Here is a 21,319-nt window from a genome sequence, read left to right as displayed (position 1 = left end):
TAAGTGCTCCTCTACTAGCACAGCTGAGTTGACATTTTAGGACAAGAAGAAGGGAATCAGCATAACTTAAATCACAAAACTTCCTGGTATAAACAAGGCCTAAATAATATATAGTACTACAGCTCGCAGCCAAGGGAGCTGCAGCAGGGCTTTAGAGATGGTGAAATGATGACGTGAAGTGCTGAAGATGACTTCTCTGTACCTCCATTTCCACTGCTGCCATTAACATTTGGCTTCAGAGTAGCTCTGTTTTCAACCTCTTTGTGCTGCCTTAAGGTCCTCTTCCTTGTCTATATGATCTGGTTTCACTGGGGATAGTTTAAACTGTCTCAAGAGGGTTTTGTGAATCCCTTCTGACAACAGAAACTTCACTTTTGACTTCCATGACAAGGTTACTAGGAAAAAGGCATCAAAAAGCCTGGGAGGAAACATCGCTTTTAGACAATGCTCGTGTTCCCTATACAATGGCTGGCATAGCACTTGTAGAACCCAAGTAAAAACTGAGTTGCCTGTAGCAAGTTCCTAGTGCTAAAATCTTGTTTCATGAAGAAAATTCAAGTCCTCAGTTTATAATTTTCACTGATGTGAAAGGGTTTTGTTCCAGGAATAACTCAGTGGATAGGCCTGTATCAGTTGGTTCATGGCTCTATGGTATGCTGGTATGGTATGACAGAAATCTGTCGTCCTTAATACTGCAGCACTAGAAAATGGCCAGACAAGGGGAAAGCTACTCAGTGATCCTGATTCTTTCCTATGTTTCCATGAAGTTATCTCTATGCGGAGCTGTAAATTCCATACTGCTGTTAAGGAGACAAATGCCAACCTTACAAGCACAGCGCCCAGTGCAACCTACTTCTGCAGTGTTATCTAAACTCAATTCCAGGGCCTTGAAAATGGCTCTGACACAAGAAGAGGAATGTGGAACCGCACCCACACATCAGGGCAAACCCTCAGGTAAAGACGAGAAGGGGAAGGCATATGATGATGAATTTACCTTTGGCCATGTTGAGAGTATTTGCAGTTCTGCTGCTCACAGCTGCTCGCTGCTGCCCCACCTTGTTCAAATCCCGCTCTGTGTAAGAAGGAAAATGGAAGGAAGCCAGGAAGACTCCCAGTCTGTGACACATTTGATTGCTTACCCAGTTAGTAAAATTATTATTCATGATCTCTGCATTGAGTGAGTTCAGGTGCTCTTTGTATTAGTCCCCTTGCAGCTCCTTTTTGAGCCAGCTCAGTCTCACTGATTTCCATTATAGCTCTTGTCAGAAATCTATATTTCATCTGAATGTCAACTAAAATATTGCTTCCTGGTGGGTTTTGTTTGTTTGTTTTGTTTTGTTTTTTAATAATTATATCAAATGCATGCATCAATTGCCTGCAGGCAAACAGCACAGGGACTATTTGTAACGTCAGCTGAAGATGCGGACCTGATTCTGCTCCTGCTGACATTGCTGTGCAGCAAGGGTAATCTTTCAGGAGCCAATAATTACACCCAATGTCTGAGCAACGTGCTTCAGTGCTTTTATGGCAATAATTTGCCTTCAGTGCAAGTTAAATTGTCTGAAAGGAAGCTGTATGTTTCAATAACCTTGTGCTTGTCTAAGCGTGACCACGTAACTAGCAGTTTGCTTAAAGGGCTCTTAATAACAATTTGTAACTGGAAGGTGCGTTTTATTCACCATATATCCTTGTCACTTATTTCAAGCGGTTTCTTTTATTTAATTGACAAGATAATTCTAGGCAACGTTGTACTTAAGGCTTTTAAAAGTGTGGTGGTTTCTTTCTTTTTCATTTTCTTTTTTTTTTTTTTTAGAAAGGTGGTTGTGCATAATTTCCAAAGGCAGTTTCAAAATCACGTGAATTTCTGCTTAAATGGAATTTAAATTAGTCATTACAAGTTAAGCCAAGAGAAAAGAGCAGTCACCTTTCTGACTGTATCGCCAGCGAGCTGTTGAGTTAAAGGACTTGCCAGGAGGCACTCCGTTATAGACCTTCCAGAGGGTTTCCTAAGCACACCTCCTTGTATGTCTTTGGCTAGAATTGAATTGTTTGAAGCAATGTCTTCTGTACTTTGCATAAAGATAACCATTAACTGTAAATCACAGAATCACAGCATGGCTTGGGTTGGAAGGGACCTCAAGGATCATGAATCTCCAACCCCCCCACCACAGGCAGGTCCACCAACCTCCTCATTTAATATTAGATCAGGCTGCCCATGGCCTCATCCAACCTGGTCTTGAGCACCTCCAGGGATGGGGCATCCACAACCTCTCTGTGCAGCCTGTGCCAGCACCTCACCACTCTCATAGTAAAGAACTTCCCCCTGATATCCAACCTAAATCTTCTCTCTTTCAACTTAAAACCATTTCTCCTTGTCCTGCCGTTATCTACTCTTCCAAAGAGTTGCCAGCAGGAGCAGAGAGGTGATTGTTCCCCTGTACTCAGCACTGGTGAGGCTGCATCTTGATTACTGTGTCCAGTTTTGGGCCCCTTGCTGCAAGAAAGACATTGAGGCCCTGGAACATGTTCAGAGGATGGCAACAAAGCTGGTGAGGGGTCTGGAGCACAGGCCTTATGAGGAGAGGCTGAAGGAGCTGGGTTTGTTCAGCCTGGAGAAGAGGAGACTCAGGGGAGACCTCATTGCTCTCTATAACTTCCTGAAGGGAGGTTGTAGTGAGCTGGGGGTCGGCCTCTTCTCTCACGTCATTAGTGATAGAACCAGGGGGAATGGTGTCAAGCTGCAGCAGGGGAGATTCAAGCTGGACATTAGGAAGTATTACTTCTCAGAAAGGGTGGTCAGGCACTGGAACAGACTACCCAGGGAGGTGGTGGAGTCACCGACCCTGGGGGTGTTCAAGGAGCAATTGTATGTTGTGTTGAGGGACATGGTTTAGTGGGAGCTATTAGTAATAGGTGAATGGTTGGGCTGGGTGATGTTTTATGTCTTTTCCAACCTTGGTGATTCTATGATTCTATGATCCTATGACTTCCAAATAACAAATCACGTCAACCTGTATTTTCTTCCCTACTGCTGCACCTGTATTCACTTCATGCTCACTGGTGCATAATGTCATTCTCATATTTCCCACCAATAGTTGTAGTGGTTTCCACAAGATTGACTGCTGTGTGCAGGCGTGAACAGAGATGTACAAATTTCCATGCACAGAACCACAGATGTATTCCAAGTAACAGCTGCAGGAGTATTTCCAGCATAGCTCTATCCTAAGCTTCTGAATCCAGGCACATTTCATTAACATTCTCTTGGTGCTTGCCAGAAGAAGTAATGCAGATGTACAGTCAGTATGTAGCTGTGCTGGATATGTCTAGCTCAAGAGTTCAGACTGCATAAACTTGTATTTAGGATCGCGTATCACATGGTTCCATCCAGCACCTTGCTTGATTGGCATCTGCTCTCCTCCTGCTGTCACTGCAGCCCAGGCAAAGCTCCCATCCCCTTCTGTGGCAGAAAAGTCGGGATGTAGCAACTGGGGTTCCGGAGCTGGGACTCTCCAGCCACGGCCATTAGCTCAGTTTAAGAGATCAGAGGCACAGGAGGAACCAAACGTGGGCTCCCCCCGCGACGGGCGGCGGCGGGCAGGGCCAGCCGAACACGGCCAGCTTTCGGTTTCCATTTCCCCAGCGGGGCGGGGCGGTCGGACCGGGAGCTGTCCGCAGGGAAGCGAGAGCCGGGCTCCGGCCGGTCGGCGTCGCGGGATGGCGGGGGCACGGCAGCGGCAGCGGCGCGCCAAGCGGCGGCAGAACGGGGTGCGGAGCGGGAACCCGCGGAGGCCGCCTGATGACAGAGATGCGCGGCAGGGTAACCGAGGGGACCGGGACGGGGCCGTGATGTGCCGAGGGGTGACTGCTTTTAGAGCCGGTGGCACGGCAGGCGGAGATGGAGAAGTGTCTTCTAGTGGTCGCCGGAGGGGTCTGCTGGTGTGCAGCAAAGTAGCAGGTGAGACACCGAAGCCCCAGGGGACGTGAAAAAATACTGCTTAGGTGGGAGCAGAAATGAATCAGGAGCCCGCTGATGTGCTCACCTCTGCTTGGACTACAGAATGCGTGTGGTTAGAGGGAGAAGAGGAGGTGCGGTGCTGGAATTGTGATGAGACACATGTACTCAGTTGCTCCCGTGATGGGAAGCTTTATGAATACTGGACCACGGCTCCAGACAAAATCTTTGAGCCAAGGTAAGAAGATCTCACAGGGTAGTGGTCAGAGAAAATGGACCACTGTTCCTAAAGGTAACATTCAAGAAACTTAGGCATACTACTGCTGCAAAGTAGAAACTCTCAGGCTCCTAGAACCCAAAACTTTATCTTCATTTTTGTTCAGCAAGAAGTGCTCTAAGTCTGAGATTAACACCAAGGTCTGAGCTGACTGAGATGCAGTTGGTACAGGTTCCTCTCAAAACACAGTAACGATTGCTAGCTGTACCAGTCCCACAAATGACATGTAAAAGACATGTGGCTTGGGAAAGCGGTGTGTGAAAGACCCAAACCCACCCGAACCCTGCCACCATCTCACTGATCTATGAGGTTAACTAACTTGTAAATCTGGCACGGCTGCTGGCTTGTTGGATGTTCTGTTAACTTACTTGCCTGATGCTCTTCAAGCTTCCTCTGGTGCAAACCATAATGAAATCAGTTTGTGCAGATGAAGGAGGATGGAGTGAGAGCAAAGTGAATTGACTGAGGGATGACCAGTGTTTTTCTGTGTAAATACCTCTAAACATGCTAGGACATGGTGAGCAGAATATTTTCTTCTTTTACTTTGTCTGATGGCACAATGTCTGTTTTGATTTGGTATTTTTTCCTTATCTTTGTAGGCTGGTGAAAGAACTGGGAAATGACACTATTGTTCAAATAGCCTGTGGAGACCATCACTCCATGGCACTGACCAGAGGTAGCCTCTTTTATGCACTCTTTTCCTCCAAATGGAAGTTGAATTTGACAGGCTTGTTCAGAAGGGAATGCTTGAGCTACATCCAGTAGTTAGTGACACCATCTGTGAGTAATAAGCAGTAGGCAGGGGACACAAAGTGTGATTGCTGTCAGCTACCTTTCCTTCCAAACACTTAAAGGACTTGCAGTTTTCTCTAATTCCTTAGTACTACTTCTCCTGAAAGGCTTGTTGTGGAGAGAAAATGTGGCCACCTCTCTCTACACTCACCAGATCTGCTCGTTTATAAGTCTGAGCTCCTCTCTGGTTGGAAACTTGTTGAAAGCGTGGGTTCAGAGGTGGTAACAGCCTTTGATGAACTATATAGGCTGCATGGATCTGTCTTGAAGGAGGTGGAAGGACACAGGGAGCTGTTAATACTGACTGTGGTCTCACCTAGGAGCTAGATCTCTGAAACCAGAACTGATTCTCACTCTCAAAGTACCAAGACTCAAAGAAAGCATGATACAGAGCTTTTTTTTTTTTGTTATTGTTGCATGCATGAAGGAGGTAATCTCTTTACCTGGGGCCGGAATACCCATGGACAGCTTGGAGTGGGGAGTCAAGACCCATTCATCTCCAAACCACGGCTGGTGAAAGGCCTAAAGGGCATCCCACTTGCTCAAATTGCTGCTGGAGGAGCTCACAGTGTTGTTGTGTCACTCTCTGGAGCTGTTTACTCCTGGGGAAAGAACGATTGTGGACAGCTGGGACTCAGACATGTATATGGTAAGAAAAGAAAGCAGTATGAGAGCAAAGCAGTGGGAAGATCGATGGGTTTTTTTGCAGGCACAGGAATGGTTCAGGAATGCTAAACCTGTTTGGAACAGCAGTGGGCAGCAGAGACTTGGGAAGAAAGTATAGCTGGAGAAGTTTTTTGTTTTGAAGCTGTTGCATCCTGACCTGGAAATGCATGCATGGACAAGGGATTTATGGGTTATATCTCTGCAGAAAATGTGACAGCTTCCTCGCAAGGGCAGCAGAGGGGCAGCGCTTATCTCTGCTTTCTGGTGACAGCAACAAGACCCAAGGGAACAGTATGGAGCTGTGTCAGGGAAGGATTAGGCTGGGGATTATGGAAAGGTTCTTCACCAGCGGGTAGTTAGGCCCTGGAGCGGACTGCTTGGGGCTGTGATCATGTCCCCATGCTCAGGAAGTGATTACACTTTCTGATATGGGATTTGAAAGTTACTGGAATATTAGTACGTCCAGTTCCTTGAAAATCAGATATCTTGAAGCCAAGTACCTTTTGACAAACAAACTGAATAGAAAAAGTGCTATGAACAAGGCAGAACATGATGAGAAAGGGTTTGTTGTAGCGGAGGGTAGAAAACAACTCAAAATGAAGTAATAAATACATGAATTGCTGTAAGATAGCAGTGTAAAATGCTAAAAATGGATGTTCTAAATTTTTATTTGCGTGAAATACCTCAGAACACTTTCCCTTTATCTACATGGTATTTTCTTTCCAGACAGGGACCGCCCGTCATACGTTGAAGCATTAGAGCACTGGAAGGCTGTATTTATCTCATGTGGGGCAGACCACACTGCAGTTCTCTCCATGGTGAGCCTGAAATTTGAAACTCAGCATCTGAGAACTCACACTGGGGGAAAGAAAAAAAGATACACTGCCAAAACTGAACACAGTGAAATTGAAATGGCAACTCCTACTTGCATCAGTCTGGAGGCAATCAACAGAGCGTGCTAGCTATGGTAGTGGGAAAATTGGCCTTTGCTCAGATTCTTGTCATCTGCATGCAAGCTCTCACGGAGAGATGATAAATGAGAATCCTGCGTTAAAGGGGTGCAGTTCAGCCCTCCATGCTTTTTGAACGTACTTTCTTTTTACATGACATGCCAGAGACTTAAGAAAATGTGAATAATAGCTAGTTCACTGGGGTTTACTAATAGAAGGAAGATTCTGAAGCAACAGGGAGTCGTTTTCAGGAGTTAAATGGCTTTTCTGAGAAGTTAAGGATTTGGACATATAAACAATATAATGTTTGATGCAAAGTGAACTCTGCTTTTGTTTGAATTAGGGATGTTTCTGAGGCCAGGCCCATATAATGTATTATGTATTGCTGGGTCTCATTTTTAATGGTGATCGTTTGAATGCCATTAATAATGCAGTGATCCTCTTATTTGTTTCTTTGCCTACAAGGATGGCTTGGTGTACACCTTTGGAGCAGGAGGGGCTGGCCAGCTTGGTCACAACTCCACCCGGAATGAACTTAGGCCTCGTGTGGTGGCTGAACTGTGGGGAGCAAGAGTTTCACAGGTTGCCTGTGGAAGGTGGGAAGATACCTTAATAAAATGTCTTCCTAGGTCAGAGTCTCAGCTGAATCACTGAAGAACAATAGGGAGGGAAATTACCAAGTTGCTTAAGTCCCTGTATTCCAGTAGGTCAGTTCTGTCAGTGTATCATCCATCCTTCATGCACAGCCCATCCTCCTGTCACAACTCATGTGCAAGCAAAACCTTTAGCCAAAGTGAAGTGTGGGGAAATGGTTGGAAAAAAAAAAAAGTGGAAGGAAGTTAGCAAGGCCTAATGCATTAATTTTGTATGTGGAGCCAGGATAAATCACAAACATTAGCGGATAATATAGGAAATCCGAGTCTGTATTTTCTTACTGTAGAATGCTTATGTAAGGAAGGGGGTTCTATGACTTCAGTTAAAGAGACCATAGCTGGGATACCCCCACTTTTAAAGACAAGCCTCAGCTATCCCCTCTGAAAATGTATCTGTAAATCTTATTCTGACTGTCTCAGTGGTATGAACTTATTTTGACAATATTCTTTTTCTGAACAGGCAGCACACCCTGGTCTATGTCTCATCTTTGGACACAGTCTATTCATTTGGTTCTTATGAAGGACAGCTGAAAAGTGAGAGAAAAGCTAATCACTTGGTACCACTGCCCATCAATTCACCAGTGGATAATGGGAAGCTCTGTCAGGGTAATGATGGCTGTAGATGTGTACAGTCTGTATTAATTTCCTCCATATCAGGCAAAGTGAAGGTGTTTGCTTTCTTGAGTTCTTGTTCACTTTGAAAAACTAATGGCCTCTGGTGACTTACAGTATATCTTATGCTCGCTTAATTGTCCAAACACAGTCTAGCAATGTGTAAATCTACTGTAGTTTGATTTATCGTTGTGAGTAATGGCCACATAGAATGAATTTTAGACAAACATCTACTGTCTGAGTTGGGTTTTTTTTCAAATATGCCATGTCTGTGCACTAACCTCCATGAGGTGATGACTGTCTTAAGGGTTTCATATCAATTGTTTTTTACACTTTCACAGAAAACACACCACAAAATGAGGCAAAAACTACTGCAGAAGGAAAGGACAGTATCACTGGCCTTCTCTTTAAGAAAAGGGTACGTGTGTATTTGTTCACAACTTCAGTTTTTTGACCACTGTTCACATTTCTGATGGAAGCTTTTGATTTTTCCGTACTGCCTTTAGTGCTCCAACTTAAAATATGTCTCTTCTCACTTCTTTGCATGCTTAAGACCAGAAACTGACCTGTATTGCAACTATAAATTTGGTTTCTGCATCTGGATCATGCTGGATAACCACTACTTTTTTCATATTTAGGCTGAAATGTTATTGTGGTAATTAGCTTTACAAAAAGAATCTAATCTGCTAGATCTTTAATCTCAATCATATATTCATACATTTCATGCAGAATTCCTATCCTTTGAACGGAATTGCCACTCTGGAGAGGAAAGAAGTGAAAGCATGGATTTCTAATTTCAGTTCACGACACTGGGAGACTATAAAAAAGTAAGTTAGAACCCTTGTGACTTTTTGTTCCCCTCCGACACATGATTTTTGATAAAAGAAAAAGAAAATGAAATTACTATTTGTTGAAGACTTCTGGAAACTAATAATCAATATTTAGCCAAGTCCAGCTCTTGTACCAGCACTTATTAGTTTTTGCAGTAGGAAAACACATAAGCAATGGCTCTTCAACATTCCTTTTGCAAGAACAGAGCAGATGCACTGCCTGGTTTTGGAAGTCAGTCTTTTTCTCATTGCATGAATTGGTTGTTAAGCAGATGAAGAGCTCACAAGTTAAACCAGTGGCTCAGTCTACAGTCTTGGGCCTTATGCAAAAGCTGTAATTCCTAGTACCCAAGCTGGATTTTTTTTTTTTTCCTGTGTCAGCATTTGAAAACTAGTGATGCCTTCTTTAGTTCCCCATTTTTCAAAAGCAGTAGGTGTTACTACTCTGGGTAGCCTAACACTTATGGATGAGATTTATGATTAGGTAGTCTTTTTTCAGACCTTACGTGGGCAATTATTTTCTTTAGGAAAGTCTGACCCCAGGTGCTGATTCTGAGCATTTAAAAATCTTGGCCAATTCAGATTTGGATGTTTCTCTGACCACTCTTAGTATAGCCCAGACCATACTAAAAGTGGGTGTTTTGCACTAAGAAGAAAAGTGAGGGAGACAGGGACTGCTTTCCACATGTCAACAGCAAAGCCCAGCAACAAATGCTTGATTAAGAAGCTGTTTTATTCAGATAGAATAGAACTAGGAGTATTGGTGATGAGTAAACTTTACCTCCCTACTGAGAATCCAGCTTTCATGCAGCAGCTGAATTTCCCCTTGGTGTACTGCAGATCCCATCCATGGAGAGGTTCCTCCTCTCTTCCACTGCACTGCCTTTTGTTTGTGTAACAAACAAAATCATGTCCTCTCCTGACTTGTTTTGATGTTATCACTGTCATAACCACTGCCTGTGCAGAGCGCAGTCTGGTACAGGGCAAGGAGGTTCCCTATGACAACTATACATGCTAACATAATGACTGTTCCTGCTTTAAGTATAAGGCCAAGTATGGGAAACACAGTTTTCTGAAGATCACTAACTCCACGAATGAAATGTCTTCTGCAACACTCTCAATACAGTGCTATTAAGAAACGTTTTACATGGTCAGGTGCAGACAGACTTGTATGCATGTTTTTCATTCTTTCAGAATTCATGAACTGAAGGTGCTGCTTATGTTGAAAGGACTTGCTTTGGTTTATTTTTTCTTTTTCTTTTTTTAATCCCAGATATATCACACCGATCTTTTCATCCGAGGCTTGCATCAATGGAAGTTTCTTGGATAAAAGGTGTGTACTGACTAAAATTAAGTTTTTATCCCCTAGTCCTTCTAAACCTTGTTGTAGAATCACAGAATCATAGAATCATAGAATTCTACTCATAGAATCATAGCAGCTCTTATTCTAGTAGATTATCCCACAGTGACATTTGACAGATTGTGATTATGTCATTAGGCAACGTTTCAGTTCCCAAAGGGTCCATAATAGCTCTTCCCAGCACTGAAGTGCAAGGCGTTTTAAGGTGAAATGCAGGAAGTCTATTATTAACTGAGCATCACTACACAAGATGGGAAGGACAGAATATTAATCAGGTCACTCCACAGTGAGGATATCTTTGTAGTACAGATGAAGCTGTTCTACCCCCACTGCAGGTGGGGGTTAACTATTCTGAATGTTTTCAAACGTTGGGATGCTTCACTGTTCACTCAGGAATTAAAGCCGCTCGTTTGTTTGATTTAATTTTTCATTTATTCTTCCCTTCATGGCAGGGGCAAACATTTCAGGACTTCCAAGGAAAACTCAGGTGTAGACATGGCAAAAGTGCTACGCTTTTATAAGAAGATCAGCAAGAATGCAGAAGCCTACCAGGAGGTAAGGATTTGATACAAGAATTCTAACTGCACTGACACCGAGAAACTGTGGGTCTGATTCATTTTCTTCAGAGGTTTAGATTTTTTCCTGTCTTTTACAAACAAGGCAAAACCAAACATAACCAACAAACTTTCAGGAAACTTCATGAAGAGAAGGCACAGTTTGTTTATTGTTCCTGCTGGAGCTGTATACTGAGGAGATGGGATTGTATGAAAGCCATAGCGTGGGGAACAAGCCCTTTCCCAAAAGAGATGACAGGCTTCTCTATGAAGGGGATTTATGGGAGAATTATCACAGCCTTTCTTCTAACTGTGCAAATAAATGAGTTACTCAGAATCAGTCAGGAAACTCTGATTTTGAATTGGAATTGAATTTGAAGGTAGTATCCTGGGCTTAGTGTGTGATGGGAGGTTAGTGAACAAATTCTAGGAATTCCATACCAACCTAATTCATAGATCATTTCAGCATAACACAACTGTATTTTTAATCTTTTCCTCTCTCTTTTTTTCTTCTGAAGGTGCAAAAGGAGATTAATAATTTACTGCCATCATTGTCTTCTTCTCCTGTTTCACCTGAAAATTTCAGAGTCTACTTGATCTTGCCTTTCCTCCTGCAGCAACAGAATGCTTTCTGTACTCTGAAGCAGGTAGCAAAAGCTATCCTGAGGCTCCGGCAGAAGGACCTGCAAACTCTTGGTAGGGTTTGAAGTTGATGGAATTGAATGATTTAAATGTTCAGCCACTTGGCCAAACTGCTCTGTTGAGCAGGAGATAATACAGAGTTCAGCCTGGAATAAATGTTTTTTGGTAGAAATATAAATAGAGGGTCTACTACAGAAAAAGCAGGCACAAAAAAGCCCAGTGTTTCTCAGCTCGTGGCTTACTAACTTTTAGTAGTAGTGCGAAATGAGGCATTTTGTTAATTTGATAAGAAGGGAAAATGCAACTTCATCCCGGAATAGTAGTTATTTGTATGTTACCTGTGGTGGATATCTTACTAGCTGTTGTTTTATTTACAGAATGCCTGTGGTCAAATCTAGAAACAGACTATTTCAAGAATCTGGTTGTTATATTTAAGAAGGCTTCCCTGTACTTTCTAAATCAACTTGTCAGGTGCAATGTCCCTGAGCAATATCCAGAAGAGATAGAGACACTGCAAATACTGCAGATTCTTTACCAGGTGAGAAAGTGCTTGAATCCTGAGAAATGACGTATCAGTGTGATTTAGAATATTTTAATCTTTTTTCTTTGTTGAATTTTCTGGGTTTCCTTCTTACGAGGAAACATGGTTCCTTGACATTGCTTCAGGATTCTTTTTAGCTCTGCATCAGTGTGGCTTTGAAATAACTGAGTTGTCATGCTCCCTACCCCGGGTTTTGATCTTGAACTGTGCCTGGCTGACTGTCTACAGAATTGAACAACTGAAGCCCTAGGTGGGGAGGGGACACTTGCAGGAAGGAGTGCATACCTTGATGTGCATAGGGCTACGGCTGTGCTGTTCATCACATAGCATGCCTGTTCCACTTGTGAGAATCCCTTGTGAGATCTCTCACCCTAGGAACTGCTCACAGTATCTAAATGACAACCCACCGGTTTTGCGCAGCACAGCAATAGCGTATGATGCTTTTAGAGTCTGCTACCTGAGAAATTATGTGGGCCTGTAGAATTTTAGTATGTTTAGCTCGTATGAATAAGGGGAAGACAGGGAACAGCAGATGTATTCTTCTCAAAAACATCCTTTCTCCTGCTGAGATTTTCAAAGTTTAGGAAGGAACTCAAACTTACAGTTAGTAAGAGTTGTTGAATTTTGTTCAGTATTCAGCATCCTGGCCCTCAACGTTTAGACTCTTGAATTTATTTATCCCCTGGATAAAACCTGAAAGTGCGGGAGTGTGCAGCTTAGTAAGCAGCAACATCATTTGCAGCCTTTCATGGTCGCTGTCGCCCCCAAAATCAGATCTTTGCCTGGCAACAAATATGAACACGAATGAGAAATTTCAGTCTCTCCTGCAAGACGACAGACAAAAATACCTTTCAGGATAGGGTTCTGTTAAGGAATCTTTGATGTAAATGAAAATTGCTTTCCTGCAAGTTTTTACATGTTTCTTTGTGACTTGTCACTGTTGAGCGCTATGCTAATTGTAGCATTTCTATCCTTCCATTTTTGTGCTGGGTCTCAGTGCTATTTCTGCTGAGATCCCTGTTACTCCTTAATCCTGTCCTTGTATAGCTCACTAGCTCTGCTGCCAGTCCCATTCATATTGTGTCTGTCAATACAGGTGAACTCCAGAGCTGGTTCTGGGCTACAAGATAACCATTTCTATATACCTGAAATGAAAGACGTTATCTTTCGTTTTGGCATCAGTGGCGGAGAAGTAAGTATAAAATCTTAGCAGCAGTACAAAATGCTTATTTCACTATTTTGTTTAATAAATCAGTATAAATGGAAGTCAACTCTAGACTTCACCCCAGTGACAGTGCCTTTCCCCGCTTCTCCAGCTGTTCTAAATAAAGGAAGCCATTTATGATCTCGGTATTTTAGCAGCTACAATAGTGCTTTTCCATTGATGAGCCCCTGGTTCTGAGTGCCAGAGCTGTTGCCAACATGACCCTGCCTACAGCAGGGCTTTAGAACTAGATAATCATAAAGGTCCTTTCCGTCCCAAATCATTCTATGATTCTATGATTCTATCATCTTAAGTGGGTCTGTTTGCTTCAAACTGGCAATGAGTACAAAATAGCACCACCAAGCGTTGTTACTATGCTTTCTGTATACTTCTAGATGTCATGCCATTTACTTAACAGAATTACTGTGAGGGCTCTTTAAACTTTTATGGACAAACCCTACTGAGCACTTCTATTTATTGGTATCTATAACAAAACAGTACTAATAATAATAAAAATCAGTGAAATGGCTCACTTCTGGGTGATAGGAAGGCATGAATTTTGATTTAACTCAAGAATGGAAGAGGCTATTAAAATCACTTTCTGTTTTATTCCTGATGTACTGTAATACAAATGTCTGCACAGACAGTTCTGCAAAAATTCAGATGTCTCTCTGACAGGGTTTCCCACGCATGGAAATGTTTAGAACCTGCTAAAGTGTGCCTCTGCTGGTACAGCATACAAATACACATCAAAGGCACGCTTCAGAAATGCAGGATGGCAGTTCTGTCTCTACCCATGCCCTGAAATCTGATTTTGCAAGTGAAAATTAACATAACTTTTGTTTTCATCTTTGTAATTTCAGATGACATTGCTGATCAAATATCCGTGCATTTTGGAAGTGAAGAACAAGCTGCTGATTCATTTTTTAGAATGCAACAGACTGTCTTGGCATTTAACCATTGTAAGTATGACCTTTTTCTTCTTCCCGATGTACAATAGAGAAGCACACTTCTAACAAGTCATTACTTTATTCTTCAGCATCCAAGCGAAATACAAATGTTACAGAAACTGTGGCTTTTTCCTGTCAGAAGAGAATGCCTTCTGCATGACATATGGGATCATTTAAGAAAGGCGAAGAACTACCAATTCACACATATCTTAGAAGTAAGACATCAAACCATGTATTTTTTTGGGGGGCTCTAAATATGTTACTGCAGTGTTCTGAAGTATTGATAAGAAAGTTCTGCTGGGGACATAAGTAAATTGGGAGAGTAGTATCATACTTTCTTATTCCAAGTAGCTAATAAGCGTTGTGGGTATAATTTAAACGCAATTGGCAGCGCTATTTACTGTGAAGTTGCTTTGGAAGAATGTAATAGGACTGCTCAGAAAACCAGTTAATTGGCGAATTCCATTACTATTACTGCTCAATTCACTTTACTAGGCTAATTTGCTGTGCACAAAAACCTGGTGGACAGGTTTTTCTTGTCAGCACTAGATGCCAGCAAGTGGCATGACCAAAAAGAGCTGTTTCTCTTCATGGTGATGCTGCCTGAAGGGAAAGGAAGAATAATGCCCCCAAGAGGGAGGAAAAGCTGATTATAATGCTGCTGTTTCTCTGTGATTTTATTTGTGGTTTCCCCTGCACAAAGGTTTTGGTAGCCAGATCTTCAGGTATTGCAGTGCTAGCCCTTTCCTGCAAAAGTGATCAGGTGGCTGACACAGGATCCAGGCACCTGGGTCTCTGCCCAGAGCTGAGCTGAGCTGAGCCTGGGGACCATGTGCCTGCCTCAGTCACTGACACAAGGGCTGTCTGGTATTGTGCCTGTGCAGCAAGACATTACCCAATTCTGGTTCTTCCCAAGTAAGCCTTCTTGCCAGTGGTTTGTCAGAGCTTTTCCTTCATTTATATCTAGAAGATTCACAAATGGCTTCTAGAGCTACCTGTCCTTTTTTCTTTCTCACTATGTCAGCTGAAATAGGTGTTTTTGTTGCTTTTTAAACAACAGTAAGGTTTGTGCTCTGTACTATGCTCTATATGAACCTCTCTTCACTGACTGCACGAGGAACCCTGACAGATAACTGCACTTACCTTGAGTAAGCCCTCCAATATGCCTTTCATGCATCCCAGCACTATCTGTGCAGCAGTAGCCTGATCAATGTGATTGCTTTATTAGTTTCTTGTCAGTAGACACTAAGACCTGCAATGTTTCCAACACAGTACTGCAATTCTAATTTTTTTCAGCAGTTACAGGACATAAGTGTCACTCCATTCTCTAGCGTTGCTGTAAATAGGAACAGGGAAATCCTAAGTGTTCAGCAGAGGTATCTGCTGTTCCCTCTCTACTAAGCAGGACATAGTGCTAGAGAGAAAGATACTCTAAGCATACACTGAGAGTATCCATATGAAATTCTTCCTTCAACTCCAGGCCTGTTATTAAACATCAAACTAATTTATTTTACGTTCCTCTGACACTAAGGCAAATGCATTTCAATGCACGAGGTCAAGACAAACAAAATCAAAGCTCATGAATCAAAGAGAGATTTGTACCACCCCATATTGCCACCGATTATTTGATGTCATTTCAGTCAGGGTGCAGTTGTCTAGCACAGATGGTTACCCCTTAGAAGATTTTCAGTGGCCACTAGCAACAGAGCTTGAAGACACAAGAAAGAAACAGTGCTTGTTATTCCTCCTCTTCTTCCTTTGCACTAATTAAGTAACAGGCTTGTTGCGGAGGACTGCACACAGTTCAGACACCCCCAGGAAAATGCTGACAGTCACCAGTGCCACGACAGAAATTTCTGATCAATTGCGAGACCTGGCTAAATTAAACAAACTGTGCTGCTCTAGAGAATCCCAGGGGTTAGCAGAGACACTGCACTAATTGTGTCTAAAAAGCTTAATTCCCATCCAGGTCCACAGGTGGAAGAACACATAAACCGGTATTGTGACAGGGAGCAGGAGGCTGTAGAAACATAAGCTGTTGGTGCTGGTGCAGCCCTGGGGGAAGGTTTCATCCACGCTGGCCGAGTAGAACAAGCCCGCTAGGGAGAGGAGGGGAACGAGCACGGTCAGCGTGGGCAGGGAGGGGAGCAGGCCGCCCGCTGCCATCGGCACGGCGCCCTCACGGCTGCTCCGAGCCCTCCGCCGGGGGCCGCTTCCGCGTACTCCGGGCTGCCTCCGGGATCATGTTCGGGATGCCATCGATGATGGGGTAGGCGATGCCCAGCTCCTCGTTAATGAGCTCGTTAGTCGATTCTTCGTACCTGGGCAGCCAAGCAAGAAAGCGAAAAAAAAAGAGAGAAAGAATAGGAAAGACAAGGGAGGTGTCAGCAAGCTGGCTTTGCCTTGAGGCCCGCCGCTAGCTCGCAGGCCCCAGGCCCTCACCTCAGCGGCCGCTTGGAGAGCGGGCACACCAAGAAGCGCAGCAGCGACGGCTCCAGAGGCTGCCCCGGCCCGGGGTCCTGCTCCTGGCCGCTCGCCCCGCGGCTCCCAACCGCCCTCCGCAGCACCGTCCCCACGCCGCGCCCGCAGCAGCGTAGCATGGCGGCGACCCCGGCCGCCGCTCCGCCTCCGGTGCGCGGCGGAGCCGTGCCGGGCTGCGCGCCGCCGCCGCAGCGCTGTGGTTCCGGGGCGGCTCACCATGGATGTTGTCGGGCTCGCAGGTTTGCTTCGTGAAAGAGGAAGGGCGAGGAGTCGGGCTGAGGCGGGAGCTCTTCACCGTCGCCGCCAAGGCCCTCTGCGATCCTCAGAGCGGTGTCTTCCGCCACTTCCCCTCCAGGCTGGTCTGGTTCCCCAGGCAGGTAAGGCCGCCCACCTGCGGCAGAGCCCCGGACATACCAGGATGCTCGAAGAGAGAGAGAGGCGTAACTTCCCCTGTTTTTACAATTCGTGTTTGACTAGGCGTCGAGTCACGATGACACCTTTCTCCTGGTTGGCACCCTCTTCGGAATGGTCCTGTATAATCACTGCCAGACTCCTTTCCCCTTCCCAAGGGCTCTCTTCAAGAAGATGCGGGATGTCCAGCCGACCCTGGAGGACCTGGAGGAGCTGATGCCAGCAGTCGGCAGGTATGGAGTCTCAGTGCCCTAAGCTGGGAGGTTCCTAAGGTTCCTTAATTTTCTGTGCAGCTACCGCTAAATTGGGTCTTCTAGCTGGGTGCTTCACGCAGAAATCTTGGAAGTGGTACTTTAATGTATTAACTAACAGTTTCCACTATGATTTCAAGGTAGACAGACCTTAGTGCAAGCACAGTTTGAACCTATACTGCAGGCTTGTCAAATCTGGGTGCCCACATACTGGTTTTCCACTGCTGAGATATATTTCAGGCAGATATTGTAGAACACATTGATGCTGCTACAACATGGAGCTTGTAGGTCCCTGAAGCACAGCATTCCACACAAGTGCTATAAACAGCCCATCATAACCTCTTCCCTGGTGCTCGTGACTGTATCAAGGGGCAAGAGCCCTTGGTAGACTGAAAAGTGAGATTGCTTGCACTGCTTTGAGAGACACTGCTTTACAAAACAGTTCTCCTAGATCACCCCACTGATGGACGTGCAATTCCTTATTAAATGATCTCTGAAAGAAAAAAAGCTGTGGTCTCAGCCCATTTGCCACTGGAATTAATCTCTGTGTGAAATCCCAATGGGGCATGGGGATAGTCTTGCTTTGCATTCTTCACTGTCAAGACATTTCCCTCGGATCATATCATGAGAAGAATACAAAGTCGTTTTAGAGCTTTTTATGAAGGTGTGGTGTGAGTGCAGGTGTTATGTACATATGTGCATTTAAATACAGCTTGCCAAAGAATGCTTTCCAGCCAATTTGAGACTGTAATGAGTTATCTTTATATCCCTTCTCTATTTCCCCCTCTGCCCCCTTTCTTTTTTCTTGACAGGAGTCTTAAGAATATTTTGAAGGAAGAATCTGAGCGCAGGCTTGAAAGCTTATGCGTGACCTTTGTGGTAAGACTTCACTGTGTCATTCAGATGTGCCATGCATGGAACACAGGCAATACAGTATCCCCTCACAACTGATACAAAAACTTGTTTGTAAACTCCAACTGGCAAGGGTACAGTAAGCAAAAATGATAGATATAGCTCATATATGCCTGTCACATATGTAGATATGTATAAAATACTGATTTAATGTCTGATGTTTTTATTTGCGTAGCAAATGGAAGAAGGAGGTTCTGTGGTTGAGCTTAAAGAAAATGGTGCCAACATTCTTGTCACTAAGCACAACAGGTCAGTTTTATTTTTCTTATCCTGTTTCTGTTATGTGTCCATGAAATATTGTATCTGTAGAAAATACCTATTAGTAAATGCTGAATGTGAACAGTGTGCTGTTGGTCTCAGTCCAGCAGCAAGAGCCATGTGCTTTCAGATCGTGCTGTATGTGCTGTATGTATGCCAGAGATTAGCAGTCTGTGCAAGCAGTGGGACATCCTGGCATTGTCATGCACTGTCATACCAGGCCTTATTGGGGAAATTCTTAACGTATAAAAGATCACTGAGCAACATTTGCATCTTTGTAAAGTTTTATTTATGAGCAAAATATCTCCTTAGTTACATATATCAAACATATCTTGTACATAATGGAAGAGGAGCAGTTTATCAGTGAGGTGTTGTGTCAGTGTTAACCTCAGCACAGAGTACAGAAAACAAGTCTGTGGCTTGTGAGTTCTGCACGTAACAGCTCTCAGTAAAGCTTATGTAACCTATGACAGTTGGCATGAAATAAAGAATAAGGAATAAAGCTCTATATATTTCTTTTAAAAATTCACCTCTTGTGTTGCTTGTTTGAATCAAAATATCTTTGCAGGAAGGAATTTGTTGACTTGTATGTGAATTACGTGTTGAATGAATCGGTACAGAAGCCATTTGAAGACTTTATGCGAGGTTTTTTAAGAGGCTGCCCAGCTGAAAGCTGGAAGCTGTTTCTCCCCGTTGAGCTCCAGGCCGTTCTCCTGGGACAAACGAGTTATGACTGGCATCTGCTAACGAAGGTATCGGTTACAAGCACAGCAGAGCAGGCATTCTGCTGTTATGCACAAGCTGTTTGCTAAGCAGAAACTCTTTCTGTCCTGTTCTATTCTTGGATGCGTAGGTCCCAAATACAAAAATAGTAGCTCAGGGGAATGTTTGTATCAGTTGTGTCATTGTTTTGATCAGTTTCTAAACTACCCTGGGTACAAGAGTAGAGGGTAATAAAGATCAGCCTTTAAAAAAACAATGAACGAGCAGATTCCAGGCATGAGGAGGATTTGAACATCTGTGAACGAGATTACGGAACTGATAGATGAATTGTTGTTACTTTCAATAAAAATGGAAATAGTGAGGCCAATTTTAATTGTATCTCTTCAACAGAATGTGGAATATGTGCACTACGAAGAGTCACATCAAACCATCAAGGATTTTTGGACTGTGTTTCACAAGCTCCCAGAAGAAAAAAAGAAAAACTTTCTTGGTAATATTTTAACATTCTGAACTTTCTTGTAGCTCTCCCTCACAGGACAGATTTAGATAGCTGTGTGTGAAAAATACTGTACTTCCAAACTGCTTTTCGGTGTGCTTCTGACCCCCACCCTCCCCCCCAGATTTTCCAGTGTAAGCCACAAAGAATTGGCACAAAGAACAGCACAGTCACAGTTCTGACCTTTCTCACCTTCCCTTAGGCTTGCTTAAACACACCCGATACTCCTGGACCTTGCAATTAGTTCTTCCTTGCTTTTGTGGAGATCGGTTGTTGGTCAGAGGGCTCAACTTTAATGCTGACATGAGCCGCTGAGCTTTCTCAGAGGATCACGGAAGCTGGCTCATCCTTTTTAATTGGGGAAGGTCAAACCTAGTTTGGCTTTTCTCATTCACAAAGTCTGTATAAGTAAAAGTAAAAGGTTTATACTTACTATAAATAAGCAAAAGATAATTATATTCAGGTCCAAATTCAACAATGCCAAATCATTAGCTTATGTAAATAGCTGTGTTTATACTGACTTTCCTTCATGTTTTTCATCTTTCAAGCATTTTCTTTCTTGTTTTGTTTGTTATAAATTTACTAATTTTCTTCCTTTTCCCCCTCTTTTGTTTAGCTTTTTTATCAGGATCTGATCGAATCATTCCCTATGGACTAGAGTATTTTAAATTTTCTATTCAAGACCCTCAGTGTGAAAATCCAGATAATTTATATCCTTCTGCCCAAACCTGCAACCACGTTCTCTTCCTCCCCAGGTACAGCAGTAAGGAAATACTTGAGGAAAAATTACTCTTTGCTATCGAGCATAGTGAAGGTTTTGGCTTGTGTTAGCTCTTGGTCAAGAGCATGTTAAAGCACAAACAAGAAAGCAAGTGGTTGTCTCACTTGTAATATTTTTCATGATTTATTCTGGTGTAGTGATTTTTATCCTGCCTTATTTTTACTGCACTTTATAAAAACACTTTAGCGTGTGTATTTAACTGAGAGTATTTATTGACTATAAATCCTTGCAAGAAGCAACTTGGTAACCAATTATATTTACATAGATGCTCATCCTGCACTTTAGTGGTCTTGTTTAGTTGATGAGCTTTCAACAGGAAGGTTTTTGTTATTTGTACATTGCCAACCACAGCCAGCATATGCTAAGCAGTAATCACTGCAAGAGGGAGCTAGGGTAACATTTTCATCTGTATTAGTTAAGGATTCTTTTGGAGAATAATCCAACTCTAAAGAGCCACGTTCCTTCAAACTGTGAATTGAGGAGCAGCCTGTACTTGAGCAGCCTGTACTTGCCTGAATATGGCCTTTGAGTCATCTGAGAGAAGTTCCCAGGATGAGGACTTGGTTGTTCCTAGAGTTTGTCAAGACAAATCTGCATTTGTAAGGCATTAATGGATGTTTTATTAGTCAGTGTGATAATATTTGTTGTGTTGATTTGCATCTTCTAAGGAGTTGGCTGGTAATTAAATAAAACAGAATTTTAGGCCTGCAGAACAGCTCTGACTACAGAACCTTGTGAACGTGAGGCTTGTGAGGCTGCTGGAAGCTCTCTGGCAAAACTGACTCTTAGCAACAGCAGGCAGGATGTAAAGGCGGGAGGTTTGTTTTTTCTGTATGTTTTCCTTTATGTAAAATATATATATTTAATTTGAGACAACAGTAATGATTTTTCAGCAGTCCTCTTTAATTTCTTGTATTGTCAGTGGACATATGTGTGTAATGAAGGCTTTTACTGTGCTGAATTGATTAAATCTTCACACTCGTTGTTGTGTGTTCCTCCATTATGTGACTGCCTATGCATGAC

The 21,319-nt window shown here is 43.2% G+C and overlaps 3 protein-coding genes across 3 annotated transcripts; 1 reads left to right on the top strand and 2 right to left on the bottom strand.

The window, feature by feature from the left end:
- Positions 1 to 3,714: 3,714 nt before the first annotated feature.
- On the top strand, positions 3,715 to 21,281 carry LOC140250941 (probable E3 ubiquitin-protein ligase HERC4). The gene is made up of 23 exons (XM_072334073.1): positions 3,715 to 3,955; positions 4,058 to 4,190; positions 4,829 to 4,905; positions 5,449 to 5,670; positions 6,414 to 6,505; positions 7,103 to 7,233; positions 7,751 to 7,896; positions 8,244 to 8,320; positions 8,632 to 8,729; positions 10,006 to 10,065; positions 10,545 to 10,647; positions 11,165 to 11,342; positions 11,666 to 11,826; positions 12,926 to 13,021; positions 13,897 to 13,995; positions 14,073 to 14,198; positions 16,704 to 16,841; positions 16,942 to 17,108; positions 17,939 to 18,005; positions 18,214 to 18,287; positions 18,865 to 19,048; positions 19,410 to 19,509; positions 20,132 to 21,281. Exons 1-23 carry the CDS (start codon positions 3,715 to 3,717, stop codon positions 20,344 to 20,346), a joined length of 2,985 nt encoding a protein of 994 aa, XP_072190174.1. The 3' UTR covers positions 20,347 to 21,281.
- Positions 14,230 to 16,292, bottom strand: PIGY (phosphatidylinositol glycan anchor biosynthesis class Y). Its single transcript, XM_072334072.1, has one exon. It carries the CDS (start codon positions 16,147 to 16,149, stop codon positions 15,919 to 15,921), a length of 231 nt encoding a protein of 76 aa, XP_072190173.1. The 5' UTR covers positions 16,150 to 16,292; the 3' UTR covers positions 14,230 to 15,918.
- On the bottom strand, positions 14,230 to 16,640 carry PYURF (PIGY upstream open reading frame). The gene is made up of 3 exons (XM_072334071.1): positions 16,426 to 16,640; positions 16,167 to 16,304; positions 14,230 to 16,082 (listed from the first exon to the last, which is right to left on the bottom strand). Exons 1-3 carry the CDS (start codon positions 16,581 to 16,583, stop codon positions 16,052 to 16,054), a joined length of 327 nt encoding a protein of 108 aa, XP_072190172.1. The 5' UTR covers positions 16,584 to 16,640; the 3' UTR covers positions 14,230 to 16,051.
- Positions 21,282 to 21,319: the final 38 nt, after the last annotated feature.

This window comes from Excalfactoria chinensis, chromosome 4 (assembly GCF_039878825.1).
Source record: "Excalfactoria chinensis isolate bCotChi1 chromosome 4, bCotChi1.hap2, whole genome shotgun sequence".
NCBI lineage: Eukaryota > Metazoa > Chordata > Aves > Galliformes > Phasianidae > Excalfactoria > Excalfactoria chinensis.
This window is presented reverse-complemented; position numbering and strand designations above follow the sequence as displayed.